The sequence below is a fragment of the Nicotiana tomentosiformis genome, chromosome 11 (genome assembly GCF_000390325.3).
Source record: "Nicotiana tomentosiformis chromosome 11, ASM39032v3, whole genome shotgun sequence".
NCBI classification, from domain to species: Eukaryota; Viridiplantae; Streptophyta; class Magnoliopsida; order Solanales; family Solanaceae; genus Nicotiana; species Nicotiana tomentosiformis.
In genome coordinates, this window is record NC_090822.1 from 107678399 (window position 1) to 107693961 (window position 15563).

The window sequence follows — 15563 nt, forward strand, 5'->3', positions numbered from 1 at the left end:
CTGGACAAGTTAATTGGCACATGGGCTGCCAACACCTTCCTGGAAATCACATGAAGCCAGCACAAAGCAGTGCACCATAGACTGGACGGGCCCACAACCAACTTAGCTGCATGTGGAGATTTTTCTGTATAAATAGGCATACTTAGGCCTTGTTAGAAGGCATATCTCTTTACTTGTATTTCCTTCTTTTGTATATGAGATAAACCCCGAAAATTGACCCTGTCCTCCCATCTTTGTGTCTTTCATTTCATTATTCCTCCAACCTTTGAGTTTGTGTGATTGCCTTGGTCCAAAGCACGATTTTGTGCTTGTTTCTTATTAAGGGCTGAAGCAAGGGTAGTAGACTGCCCTCGCCGAACCCCCAGAAAACGGGTCCGCGACAGATATCCCCATATTCCACTGTTTTCACGCTTATTGCTTCTACTTCTCCATCCAACTCCTATTGAGTAATCTGGCGATGTAGCTCAGTATCAAATATTTAAGTAATAATATAGTAGGCAAGTGAGTACTTCATTTCAGTAAAACCTTAATCAACCCTCAAAAGTTTGTTTCCACCTCTTTTTTAAAGTTAGCACATACAATAAAAATAGTCACAAGCGTGGAACCAAAACTCTCGTGTTCCTTCGAAGGAAATTTTCTATAGTATGCCACTCAAAATATTGATGTCATCAGTGAGAACTGCGTATTGAACAAATGTTTGCACCTAAGTTATAAATAATAAGCTTATCCAAACTCGCCCGCTGAAGATACATATTGTCCAACTAAATCTAGAAGCATGCATTTTCTTAAAGCTTACATGATGAAAACAAACCAAAACATTTCCTCCTCAAAAGAAACTACTCAGCGCAGTGCACTTTAGCATGGTTCCAATAGCAATCTATCATTTGGCTGGTTTACAGCCCACACCTACCATCTCAAATGCTCAAACCATAATAAAATACGAGTCATCTCAACAGCTTAAACATGAACGACATTGTTTTTACATTCCTTCCCTCCTCCGTGGGGCACAAGTGATGATTTCGTCAACCCTTAGGATCATCTCAGCAGCCTCAGTGGCAGAGAGCAACACTGCCTGTTTGACTTTGAACGACTCAGATATTCCTAGCTCTGCCATATCTCCAACCTGTCAAAGATGCCAAGTTGGATAACTAAATTTAGATAAGTACTACTGTCAATACGCAAGCAAGATAGTTAATCATCTGCACATGATTACGAATTTTTATTAGTGTTATGAAACAAGGGAAATAACATAAAGAACAAAAACAAGAAAGATTGAAGAAAGTCCCTCCCAAGTCCGAAGAGAAAAAGACATTCTCTTTGCTTCTCCCTTTCCATTTAAGCAAGGAGACGCTATTTTCCTTCCTTCCATCTCTTCTATTTCTTTTAATGTCAACTAACTCACTTATGACTTCTTATTTCTACAGCTAACTAACAACCCAACAGGCATGGAAAAATGAGATCAGAGTAGGTCCCAATAGCTGATGTTTTACTGTTTAAGTACCAAAGAACACTTGTGCAACACTTGTGCAACAGATACGAAAACAATGACTTTATCCGCGTGCGCGCGCGCAGGGGGGGAGGGGGGGATTGCCTTTATCAAACGTTGAGTTGCAAACAAATTAAGCAATAATGCCTCAAAGTTAAATGGTGGTTACGGTGAAATCTCCTGAGACGGAAAACAAATCTGACTTGAGATATAATTTTTGCTTTTGAGAAACAGAAAAATGACCATACTGTGAAATATGTGCTTAGTAAAGATGTACGACATCTCATTTGAAAGTATTGACACAATCACACATGCACTTTAAGATATTAAAGCAATTTTAGCTTTTATAGTTTCCATTGTTGCCTTCATTAATTAAAGGCAAATTCAAGCAAATATAAAGCAGAGACAACAAACTTCATTTCAAAAATCTTAAATCAGTTACTCACAGATCCAGAGATGACATCAATTCCTGCATTGCTTTCCTCCTTGTGGTGTTCCGCACGAAGCTGAGCAATCAACTCCGCACTATCTAATCCGGCATTGTCAGCAATAGTCGTTGGAATTGCCAAAAGTGCACGGGTAAAAGCCTCAATTGCATGAGATCTTTTACCTGGAGTCTTCTTAGCTAGTTCATCAACCGCCTTAGCCATCACCATCTCAGGCCATCCACCTCCAAGTAAAACCCTACTATCATTTACTGTCTGAGACAGTACGCACAATGCATCGTGCAGAGATCTTTCAGCTTCATCCAGTACATGAGGGCTGAAAATAAGGGATAAAGGGAGATGTTAACAAGGAAACACATCACAAGTATCATCACAGTTAAAATCCCCAAAAAGAAAACAAAACAACTCCAGAAGCAAAGCAAGTTGACCAATTATGGACATATCATGAATTCCATTTTCAGAGAACACAAGCATTGAGGAGTCGAGCAGGCCCTCTGGTAAAAGCATAATCAAACAGTCCAACAATGTTGCAGTAAAACTACTTACACTGTCCAAAGTTAGGGGTCTTGATTGAAAGTCGAAGCTTGTCAATTGACATCATATCTTTACTTTTCCAGTCTTTCTAACTTGTTATGTTGTCGTTGCAGAACATCAATCAATCAAAAGTTAATCTTTATTTTGTTAAAATACTTTACTTCCTTGTTCATTGTCTTCAGTTCCTGTGGCACTGGAAGAGTTTGAGTGAAGGAAAGTGTATTAGATTCAGGCAAGGGATTTAAATAGGGTGAACAAGTATCAGACAGTTAAGACACTGGGCTTCTAATTGGAACACATTGTTTTGGGCCCTTTTTAGATCTTTTCAATAGCTGTGCTGTCTTCTTGGACTTGGTCCAGATGGTCCTTTGAATTCAGCTCTCAAGCTTAGTTCCGGTTCTTTTATTTTGACCCGGTAAAGTAATTGAATTAATTATAAACTGGCACCTAGCTGGTGCAGTGTCTTTCTTAATAACCGTGGTGTACGGGCCAGCTGCACAACCAAGCTGGTGCAGTATTGTGTGCATAACAGCCACCCAAAAAATCAGTTCCTTACTGCACATTCAAGGAACTGAGTAAATCTAATAAGCAATCTATATTATTTACATCCTTTGATTTGCTTTGTATTTGATTTCATATGTTCTCCTTTTTCCGTTCAAAGATTCTCTGATTTCTTTCTCTCCATATTTCCCACCATATTGCTGCAGGGATAGAATTCCAAATTGCTCTTGTATCCTAGTCCTTTCCTGTTCCAGCTGAGCAGTAGTTCTTTTGTGTTTCCTGACAACACCACTTCACCTCTAGAAGGTTCAAAAGCACAATTAATCTCTTGTATCCTTGTTTAGCTACTGTTCATCTTATATCTTATCTCTTCTTTATTATTTATTGTATTTACTAAAATGTCATTTTTTTTATTAACTAAAACCTGTAAAGTTTAAAATATTAAAAGCACGCCACACACACGCTCTCTCTCTCTCTCTCTCTCTCTCTCTCTCTCTCTCTCTCTCTCTCATATATATATATATATATATATATATATATATATATATATATATATATATATATATTGTATTTTCTTGTTCACCAGTTTTTCTTCTTTTTCTTTTACATATAAAATTTATTATCCCTAGACTTCTAGAACAATTTAAATGACCAAACAGCCTAAAAGAGAGGGGCGGGTAAAAATTAGGCGTCTACAATGACTTGGCTCAATATTCATGCAAAGGGATATCTTAGTTATGCATAACAAGCTTGAACAAGCAAGTGAAAGAAATAAAAAACTTTTTAGTGAAACATGATCAGTTGATACATCACCAAAGATAAGTGGTCATTTACAATCTCAACAAAATCATACCACCATGCAGACAACAATGACCCTGCTCCCCAGCCTTCTATACCAACAAAGGAAGCAGAGGAGAAATTACAATAAAAGACGAACAATATAACACCAATGTACCTTGCACCTCTCAAAACGATTGTACATGCCTGGCCCATTTCAACCCCAGAGAAGTGGATCAGCTTATCTTCACCAATCATAATCTCCTCGATAAGTTTGCAGTGGCCAAGCTTAACAGACTCTGGATTATCAAAGGTTGAGGCAATTTCTCCACCAGTAACTAAACCCAACCGTTCAATACCATCAAAATCAGCATGCTCTATTGCAAGTATCCCTGCATCAGCAAATAGTTCCTCCGGGAAATTGTAGATAAGCTGTCGGTTAACAAAGCAATTTATTCCATGACTAATGATCTTTTGCACCTTCTCTCTCATTTTTTCCTTTTCAGCTGCTTCTAGATCAGCAACCTTGGCCATTGAGTCAACTCGAACACGTGCTCCATATATCTTCACTTTATCTGTATCCATAGCAGTATTTGCCACCAAAATCTTAGCATTTTCAATGCGTTTTGGTTGGCCAACCCCAATCTTTTTGTCCAAAATAAACCTGCATAAAAGAAACTTTACCACTTCAAAAGAGAACATGTAATCCGACGCTTGTCGTAGATACGTAGCTTTGTCTTTCAAAGAGAAAAAGGAACGGAGAAACTTATGTTCCATTTAGCATAATAAAACTTCTCATTCGCATAAAATGCGAGAAATTCTGTCCTAAATCAAGTCTGGCTTATATGGTTTGGACTCATTAATGCGGATTGAGTGCTTTCAGCTACTCTAATCTAGAGAATCCTGGAATAAACAAACACCAATCTAGCTGTACTGGAACAGAGTTTTGCGGTTAATTCTCGGACTAAGGTCGACCGACCATTGTGAAAGATTCCGTACATCCATCCTAGATAGCCATCTTATAAGACAATAACCTAGCTTCATGCTGGTTCAAGGCAGAATCTTCTAAAATTAGTTTAGGCCCAAGAAAACCATATATACGAACATCAGGTTCATCTACTGATCAATATAGTAACGTATGCATTGGAATAACATTGGATAAACAGGCTGCTTTCACTAAGGTAAACAAAGAAAACATAAAACAATAGTCATGTCTTTGATTGGAAATTACCATGTTTGAACAATAATTAATCAAAGAAGAGCTAGACATGCGACGAAAATACATCTAGTAGTAAATAGTTCGAACCAGAGGACCCACCCTTCATCTAAAAATGAATCCTTCAATGAACCTCCAGGTTTCTTAATTATCTGGATTGCCTCAAGATTGGTACTGCCCTGTCATTACAATTAATATAAAAAAAGATTTAAAACACGAAAAATGAATAAAACTAGCAGGAGGGAATGTGAAAGAGTTAATGGGGAAAAACACACTTTTTACCAATAGATAAGTGACAGATATGTCTTCATGTTAATTTTTCACATTAGATAATATAAGGCAAAAGGTAATGAATCCACAATATGAAAGAAAGCGAAACAGTCCTAATTTTGGCGAAATCAAATTTCAACCCCTTGAAAGAAAAATACTTAGTTTCTGACTGAGGAAAGAGGAAAAAACTATGTTTTTCTTAGATAAGGAAGAGGAAACTAAGTCTCATTCAGATTTAAAAAAATGAAATTACTTTCAAATGTTTCTCCTTTTTTGATCTTAGTCACATAGTTCCTCTCTATCCGCATGCAACATAAGACTTCGTTGCATCGGCTTTGACGAGAATCTCAGTAGCTCCCTTCCCACAATGTTGTGTCTCACAAGCATAAAAAATGCAATGATTTAAGTTACATACACTACAGCTTAAAGATTTTTTACACTATCCGTGAATTTTAACCAGGGATAGTAGAGAGTTGCAATTTCTCATTAATGTTTATCATAGAGATTTACCTGTAATTGCAGCTTTATAAGAGACCTCATTGTGTTAATATGTGTACATAAATTTTAAACTCAAAAAGTAATACAACACTTCAGGGATGTGATGCCACATAAAAATTACTTCAGATTTAATCTCTTCATCTTCTTACCCAACAATCCACATTGAGTGATGCAGGAATATTTACCAGTAAACAACTCCCTAATTAGTCTATATGACACTCTAACTGTAAATAATAAATACTCCCTCCTGATCATTGAATGACACATAGTTGAGTACTTGTAATGCTTGACTAATGCATTATACAAGCAAAGCAAGAGTAGGACAAAAGAACTACTATTAACGTAATACTCCACTATCGAAATGCTTCCTTTTGCTCACTGAGTCAAACAAAGTGATTTAAGTGTATTACTTCATCAATTTAATTGGAAAGTATTTAAGGTCAAACATTAAACAACAGTACTCAATTAGATTCTCATAGCAACAACTTAATTAAGTCAAAGTGCTTTGTCAGAACATGCAGTTATACCTCATTGCAAAGTCGTCAAGCTACATAACTGATGCAGACAAACATCTATAGGATAATGCAAAAGAAAAAAAGGGATTGGAAAAATAATTGCCGATAGAGCTGAGATCACAAGTTTAAAAAGAAAAATATGCTCTTCATAAGATGCTAAAACAGATGAAATATTCACCTTTAACCTCATAACCGCATCAACAGCCAGTTTTGCAAAATGCTCCTTGTCCTGAGACAAGATTTTTGAGCTCAAAGTAGTCCTTGCAATATTCATTAAGTCAGATCTAAACTTGTCTGCAACATCAAAAGATTAAAAAAATTATGACCATATCATTCTGAGAAAATCAAGATAAATAAATAACTCTTGGCCATCAGCTACTAGCATCCATGAAAAGTTATCTTGGAATAGTGCAAAGAGAAAGTGGTACACCAGTCTAAGGAAAATCAATATATGCCACTGAATGTAGGTTCTCTGCTACGATGTTACATACAGCTAAACAACTCAAGCAACGATACCTGCATCCTGCTTGTTATCCACGACCTTCTGCTCCAGAACATTGCGTGCACACTCAGATGCAATCCGGAAACCTGATATAAAGAAGCAAATAAACAAGTGAAAGGTACACTAAGCATGATACCAAAACCTCAAGAACTTTAACTTTATTGCTAAGAAATAGGAACTTGCTATGTTTTGTCTTTGATAAACAGAATAGAAATAGATTTTCGCAGTTTTGGATGGAAATGTCCAGATGGGAAGGAATTTATGCCGTCTCTTGGCAATCTCTCCTTTATACTAGTAGATTTTTTTTAAACTGAGGTGTCTGGGCCAGTTTGCTGCACCTTGACTATTCCTCCAAGTACCTTCTACCTCCGTACCAGGTAACTTTCAGCCCACCAACACTACGGCAAATGAGATGAAATCACCTAGTAATTTTGTCTTGCTGGAAATAGTAGTTGAGTTCTTATTTTCTTTAATTGTATTAGGTAGAACCTATAGATTCTAACTAACACAGACTCCATCATGAAAATGAAACTCTAGATTCTAACTAACATAGACTCCATCATGAAAACCAACATTGTGACATATTTGGATGATATTTGCTACTGCAGCATTCAAATATCATCCAAGGATCAATTTTTTGCTAAATTTAACAAGTGTCAAGCCTCAGAAAGCAAGTACACCAGATGCTTCAATAGATAAAAGAAAAGATGCCCAAATAAAGACAAAGTAGCAAGCAAATTTGATAAAGCAGCACAGTAAGTAGTTTGTACTCTACTGTTCTGCACATAGGAAGCTTGAAGGATGCCTTAATAATATACATACACATGTGTATAAGAAAGACATCATATCATCAGAACAAACCTGAAATAATTGTCATCGGATGAATTTTTGAATTTACCAGCTTTTCTGCCTCCCTCAAAAGTTCTCCAGCCAAAACGACTACTGAAGTTGTCCCATCACCAACTTCATCATCCTGTACCTTGGAGATATCTTACGAAGGGTCAAGGTATAACATTCATAAATCATATCATTTTGTTCCCCAGGATATTTCCTGTGATAAAGTTTCAGCATCTATCTCCTTCAACTATCTGTAAAAAGTCTTAAATAAGCGGTATATATCTGGCCTTTTTCTTTAATTATAACTTAAACCAGAAAACAAAGAGGAAGAGAGTAGTGGTGTAATCTTCCACTGAAACCCTTATTACCTGTTTACTGATTTGTCCACTGTAATCTATTAAACACTATGTTACATGGATTCATATTCGGATGCGAACCAACTTTAACTTCACTAGTAGTGTCCATGGAGTTACCAACCAACTAGAGATACTATTACTTCAAGAAAAATGATCCCTTACTTCAGGAAAAAATAACAAGAAACACAGAAATATCAAGGATACCCACGAGGACCTTGGCAGCTGGATTGTCAATATGGAGGGACTTCAAAATTGTTGCACCATCATTGGTAACTGTAACACTGTGTCCTCTGCCTGTCGATTGCAAAATTTTATCCTGCAAATATTGAAAAAAAATGTAGTATCTGTCAAACCACAACCCTAACTCTTCTCAATACCTGCAAAATACATAATCAAAGACTGGGCTTACCATCCCCTTAGGTCCTAAGGTTGTCTTTACCAAGTCAGCAATTGCCATTGCTCCGATAAACGACGCCTAGAATTTCAAACACTATATGATTTCAGAAAACTAAAGAATATTAAGCATCTAGCAGATTCTCAAAAAAAACACATATATTACCATGGCAATGCAACATATAAACCTGTCTTTTCTCACCATAGATGGAAAATTATCATAACTGTATACTATGATCACATGATGCTCGGATATTCAATATTCAATGGTGAAGTCAGAAATTTTTTCACTAAGAATGTTCAAGATTTAATACATACAAAGTAATATTTGACCTATATACACAATATAATTGTTTGGTGAAGGGTGTTCAACTGACCACCCTTGAGCCTATGTGGCTCCGCCACTGCTCAGTAACTTGTTAAAATAGCTTCTAAGCAACCTCAGTCGGTATTTGCTGAGAAATGAGACTTACCATCCTAGCGCGCTCGCCCTTTTCTTCAGTGGCTTCATCTTTGAAGATTTTGTCAATCTGAGAACATAAAAGAACATTAGACATAGAATCCACAAGCTAAATATTTTTAAAACAAACCAAAAAGGTGGGGGAAAAGCAATCACAACATACCGCCATTCAAAAGAAAATGGAGATGCGAAGCTGAAACCCAAAAGCTGAACTTTAACAACGATCTAAAACAACAAAACAGGTGTTATATCACAACATTACAGAGTCAGTTCAAGAACAAATGTAATTATTCAAAACCATCAAATTATAAAATCTACTTCTTTTTTTCAATTAACGAAATAAAAAATCAAATCTTTTGTTATAGTGAATAAAAATCAAATATTTAATGCAAAACATAGCAAAACTAGGTCATTTACAGAATACCCATTAGTTGGAAAATCTTAAAGAAAACAAACATAGTGAGTAAATCAGCCACAAGAGAACTCTAAGGAAATTATATGAAAAATCAAGACTAGGGCAAAAGATGTGTAGAAGGAAAAATTAAAGGAACAGGGCTTGTTTAATGCTATAAAAGAGCATGGGAAAGAAAACAATGAACCTGAAATAATAATGCCGTCGACGGTGGCGGCGCCGGAAAAAGCTACTGGCACTAGTGAAAGTGGGAAAGTGAGAAGGGTTCGGGAGGAAGTGGGAAAATGGAGGTTTAAATGGTCTGATTGGTATTTTATTAGTTTACTGAGGGTATAATGGTCCTTAGAATTTAATTGGGCTTGCTCGTTTTGCCGGATCCAATAAGATCGGGGCAAGTGCACAGATAACCGATTTTGGGACTCATATTTAAGCCATGACCTAAATGCTTAAATATTTGTAAGTCTAGCCACTTGAGAAGCAAGTGTTAAGGTGTTGAGTTTTATGAGGAATTTGAGGATGGTTAATATTTAAAGTTTATAACTTGGATGGAGATATGCACATGTGAGGGCGGAGTTAGAGTATGAAGTACCGGTTCAGACGAATTCAAAATATTTGCTTAGATTTTATATTTATATAAAAATTTATTAAATGTGTATAAATATTCAATTGCGTACCCATTAACAAAGACAAGTTACCAATTCATGACAAATTCATTACTCATAAACTTAAAATCTAGTGGTGGGTTGAGATCACTAGTTTGATCGGGGATAACTGTATGTTTTCTGCTTTGTCTTTTGAGCTTTTATTGTGGGTGTAAAGAGAAGTTGTATACTCTTCACAGATCAGTTTTCTTGTTTTGGTAAAAGACAACAATGGTAAGGTTAGTCGAGTCCATGAGTCAGGAAGTCCTATCTTAGTTTAAATGGTGGGTTTTATTTTTTGGCTTCAAACATTTGTGCCACATCATTAAATTATTATCGGAAATGTATTTCTAACTAAGAGTATATTTGGTGTGGTAGCAATTATAAAGGGACTATTTTGCTACAAAATAAAGAAAAGTAATGTTACACCATTTTTAACGATTCAGTGACTACATAAGCAATCAACTCACATTTTCTATAATATTTAGGTAAAGTTGAATGACTTTTTTATTACAAAATATTGTGGAATAACTTTATGTGATACTCAAAGTTAATTACAAAAAATAATTTAGCGACTTTAATACAATAAAATAAAAGTTGAATGAGCACCCGCAAAGTTATCCATACATACAAATGGAACTAACTCTATAGCCAGTTAATGACTCAAATATGCTAAGATGACTTGAGGTCATTTACTTACATTACATTACACAACATTCACCAAAATTATGTCAAAACCTCTCTGATAGTATGCAATGGGAAATTATTAAAAATCGAAGTAAACGAGAGTTCCTGCAGAGTTCACACACTAACAATAAGTGAATCTCGAAATGTGTGAATTTTATATTTGAGATTTATGAACTTGATATTGCAACACTAGAAATGAGGTTAAAATTACTAAGACAAGCATTAGATAAATCAAGGTTCATGTCCAGTACACTGAAAGTTGCTCAACAAAGATTAGATGGGAGCAGTTTCATAATAGTTGCTCCACAATAATGTAAGTTGTGTTTTATAAACTTTACACGTTACAACACCTGAAATCGGAGAAAAATACACACACGAAAACATCAGAAAAGATGCTCAACAAAGATTAGATGGAAGCAGATTGAGACCGGTTGTATGCAGTTCTCCTGAAAACTAAGCTGTTAATGAACTTTGATTTAGTGTGTGTATCAGAGACATGTCTTGAAACAGAATAAGAATCCATGTAAATTCCCAAGTGGGAAATTAGAGGGCACACCCTTGACTTGTCAATAACCAACCTTAACAGGTGAGATTTCACGGTAGGAAAAACTAACAGCCTCCGATATCCTACTGTCGTTCCACTTACCACTTGTTGCCATTTTCCATTTTCATCTAATATATCAAGATGAAACTCGATAATCCGTTGTCCCATTTGAATTGGTTCTTGAAGTTCCAAGACATTGAAAGTTATAACTTGTCGAAAATCTAAATATAGTTCCCAGTCTGATTGTCCTTGATCTGGAGCCCAATAGGTATATAACCCTTCCTCAATAACATTCTGGGGTCCGAACTGAGAATTATTCGGACCTCCCCGTGTACTGCTGGCAGAAAGAAGAGCAGACTTTGCAATATTATGGGAGAATATAGAATCACGAAGCTCAGAGAATTCTTTGAGGACTTGTATATCTTCATCTGATATGAGACCGGATGAATTTGGGGGTACATTTAGCAATAAGAGACAGTTTCTACCGACTGATTTGTAATATAAATCCAGAAGAGTCAATGCACTTTTTGGCTTTTCTGATGTGTGCCAAAACCAACCAGGTCGGATAGACACATCACACTCAGCGGGAACCCAGTCATGGCCAAACGGGTCCCCCTCCCTTGAGTATCTGTTGAATACATGAAAAATAACCAAAGACAAAAGGAAGCTCAGTGCGCATAGAGAAAAGAATTGAATAAAACAGACTGTGATGCATCATTTGAAGGCCCTTTATCCATATAGATTTCTTGTTTCAGTTGACGGACTTTATGAGCGATAGGGGGCTTTAAATTTTATGGAAGGCGTTAATACCATCTTTTCTCTGACAAAGTGACAATTAATCTCAATGTGTTTAGTTCTCTCATGGAACACTGGATTTGATCCAATATGAAGAGCAGCTTGATTATCACACACAAGTCCCATCTGGCTGATCTCACCAAATTTCAACTCCTTGAGCAACTGTTTGATCCAAATTAGCTCACATGTCGCCATAGTCATTGCTCGATATTTTGCTTTTGCACTAGACCGAGCAACTACATTCTGTTTCTTGCTCTTCCAAGACACCAAATTACCTCCTACTAAGACACAATATCTAGATGTAGAACGTCTATCAGAAGGTTATCCCTAACTGCTACAACCATTTTGACTCTCACAATATGCTAAAGCAAAAATCTTCCAACTCGAGCAGCAGGATTCATTACTTCTTAACAAGGTTCCACTGCAGGAAACAGAGATGGTCTATTTACTCCATGCAAAATGTCAAATTCGACTAATATGACAGATCTATAGGGCCACTGTATTGAGAACAATAAATTTTAAAAATAGTTTTTACTAGTAAAGTACTTTTCTAAAGAAAACATATTGATCACAATTATAAATGGGAGGATTTTTCTTCAAACTTTTACAAACATATTAGAGCAAAAATTTTGGTTACTAGTGAATGATATGAACTTTATTTTTTTGATAACCCAGATATCCTTGTAGTTAGCTGATCTGGCCACAGTTGGCCTACCGGTTAAAAAACTCGGGAGAATATGGACCCGCCCCTCTACCCTACTCCCAATTAAGTGCCAGGTTTTGTGTCGGAAGCAGGGTTCGAACTCATGGCATGTGTCCAATCCACACATCGGGCATCCTTACAACTGAACCAAACCCCTGAGGGCTTGAAGGATATGCCCATTATAATGGAAAACAATGAGAGAAGAAGTTTTGCTGAAAGCAAATAAGAATATGAAGATGAGATTAGTAAAACAAGACTTACCTCAAATCATTATCACCGCCAATCTTGACAGCACTGCAGTTGAAAAGGGACCAGCAAGTGGTTCCAGCAACACCAGCCTCGTCCCCAACCCACCTTGTATCAGGACCGGCATCAGAGAAGATCGCAGCTCCAGGTTGGAGTTGATGAATAAGGTTAAACCAATCATCAAAGAAATACTTCATATCCTTCTCACCATCACCTTTTGCACCATCTAAAAAAATATATTTAATCTCTCCATATCTGCCCAATCAGGGTAGGGATTGCTGTTAGAAGTTTCTCTACTGATTGAAAGTCAGCAGGAAACAAAAAGCAGTTAATTCCATAAGGTCTGCCTATATATGCTGAGTAATCAAGTTTCACATATTTCTTTGTCTAAATACGCGTGTAAGTTTTGACGTGCAACCCCTTTTATGTTAAGGGAAGTGAGTGGATAATAGTTCATAGCACTCGAACAAGTTAATTTCTGCCGCATAAAACTGAGCTATGTTGCTCAGATCTTCCAAAGCGCCGTTGCACCCGTGTCGGATCCTCCAAAAAGGAATGGCCTTTGGAGGATCCGACACACACTCGGCATCATTTTTGAAAGATCCAAGCAACATAGAAAATGAGTACAAGTGATTATAAGAAATGGTAAAAGATACAATTAGTGCGATTTGCACTACTTAATGAGAATCAAGCAAATCAAATTGGTCAAGGTGCGGAAATCCTTTTCTGTTACTTCTCCTTTCTACTTACCTTCCAAGGAGCCAGGACTAACGGAACCCTTAAAATTTTGAAAGAAAAGTTAACTTGAAGAGTTTGAGTAACCATTCATAATGTCAAGGATTTCTCTTTTTTCTTTCTTCAGCAAGATGATTGAAGTTCTTGATCTAGCCAAATGGCAACTTAGAAACTAATGAAACAACTATTACTAATCAAGTTTAGGTTACAATGATAAGAAATAGCGAAATAAACAACCAAAACACATACAAACTTATGCATGGTGGGAGCCGGATCCTCTCATACATTTGTCCGAGGACCTAAATTACCACGATTCGAGTAAGGTTGTGACTTCATGTTTTTCGTGTCTGTAGATACATGTGCCTGTCCTAGGGAAAAAAGTACTATAAATCTTCAAGGTTTCTAAAATTTTGAAGAACTGTCCTATAAATGTGCCGTCTGGCACAAACAATTAAACTGTTATATGTTAATATTTGTGTGGCTTCAAAGGCATTAGTACGAAACAAGACCAAATGAAGCAAAAGAGATAATGAGGATTCATCATATAGCCGACCCCGACAAGCTTGGAATTAAGCGTAGTAGTTGATTTTGCTGTTCTTTGAAGTCATTAGTAAGTCTAAAGAATCACAAATCCGGTCATCATAGAACTCATAATTTAAAGAATCATTCCAAATTGGCACCATTAAAACTCACAAAGCCATAACTAGCATTTTCTTAATTGATGTCAATGCTTGTCATATTAGTCAATATAAGTAACTGAAGTACGAAATACAGATAATACCTAATCACAGCGCGAATAACTTCATAATGCCAGAACTAGCTATGATCCAACAGCACATATTTACTCTTTCTCTAATAAGAGTTAAAACTATTATCTCACTAACTGAGAAACTACGTTCACCTCTTATGTAGAAGCTTAAATTGTTAGAAAGGTAACACTTTTATTTGTTTATTTATTTATTTATTTCAGGTCTGCGACAATAACACCACAATAGAGTAGTAAAATCCAACAAACCAAGAAATGCTCTTAAATTCACAAACACAATCTCGAATCAATTAAAAAACAAAGCACAGAACAAAAAGCGAAAAATTTTACCTAGTAAGCAACTCAGTCATTTGCCCCATATAATATTCATTATACTCAAGAGTCTCACCATAACAAGATTCATGCCTATCCCAAGGAGAAAGGTACAACCCCAACTCCAAACCAGCATTTCTTGCAGCTTTAGCCAATTCAGCTACAACATCACCAGACCCACTTTTCCAAGGACTTGATTTAACAGAATAATCAGTGTACTGTGAAGGCCAAAGGCAAAAACCATCGTGGTGTTTAGCAGTTAAGATAACTCTCTTAAAACCAGAATCTTTAGCCACTTTAACCCATTGCGTAGCATTTAATGAACTTGGGTTGAAAATTGATGGGTCAACATGGCCTGTTCCCCACTCCGTGTTTGTAAAAGTGTTGGTACCAAAGTGCAAGAAAAGTGCCATTTCTGCAATTTGCCATGAGATTTGGCGGGATTTTGGTATTGGTAGAATTGGAATTGGGGGTGGCTTTGGATGTAAAGATTGTGAAGTTCTTGAAATGAAAAGGAGGATTATGATGATATTGAGGTTTAGTTTATTGGGTATGTTCAATGTCATCTTGTGAAAACCGGCGACTCCAGTATTGCCGGAGAGTGGCGGAGTTTACCGGCGACTTTTATGTCTCCGGCGACTCCAAGTGTTGACTTAAGAAAGAGGACTGGGTTTTGCACTTTTATGTCACTACCTCAATGTCCATAATTATTTTTCCATGTTTTGGAAATAGGGGTTCGTTTGCTACTATAATTAATATTGAGATAAATTTACCCTATATTTAATTGAGTATAAAATTATAGTATAATTAATCTCAAAATTAATTATGTGAGATTGTATTTATTTTTATAAGAGTATAATAATAATTTCGGGATAATTAATTTTGAGATCACTTATTTTCCAACCATACGATCCGAAAAAAATGTCTATAC

General features: G+C 36.4%; 2 protein-coding genes across 2 annotated transcripts; both read right to left on the minus strand.

The window, feature by feature from the left end:
* Positions 1 to 685: 685 nt before the first annotated feature.
* On the minus strand, positions 686 to 9545 carry LOC104103087 (T-complex protein 1 subunit beta). The gene is made up of 12 exons (XM_070188460.1): positions 9391 to 9545; positions 8955 to 9016; positions 8805 to 8861; positions 8348 to 8413; positions 8143 to 8254; positions 7607 to 7735; positions 6760 to 6831; positions 6422 to 6537; positions 5063 to 5139; positions 3923 to 4408; positions 1933 to 2248; positions 686 to 1123 (listed from the first exon to the last, which is right to left on the minus strand). Exons 2-12 carry the CDS (start codon positions 8958 to 8960, stop codon positions 980 to 982), a joined length of 1581 nt encoding a protein of 526 aa, XP_070044561.1. The 5' UTR covers positions 8961 to 9016; positions 9391 to 9545; the 3' UTR covers positions 686 to 979.
* A 1182-nt stretch (positions 9546 to 10727) lies between these two features.
* Positions 10728 to 15362, minus strand: LOC104103089 (alpha-L-fucosidase 1). Its single transcript, XM_009610966.4, has 3 exons — positions 14651 to 15362; positions 12835 to 13074; positions 10728 to 11703 (listed from the first exon to the last, which is right to left on the minus strand). The coding sequence occupies exons 1-3, from the start codon at positions 15196 to 15198 to the stop codon at positions 10938 to 10940; spliced, it is 1554 nt and encodes a 517-aa protein (XP_009609261.1). The 5' UTR covers positions 15199 to 15362; the 3' UTR covers positions 10728 to 10937.
* Positions 15363 to 15563: the final 201 nt, after the last annotated feature.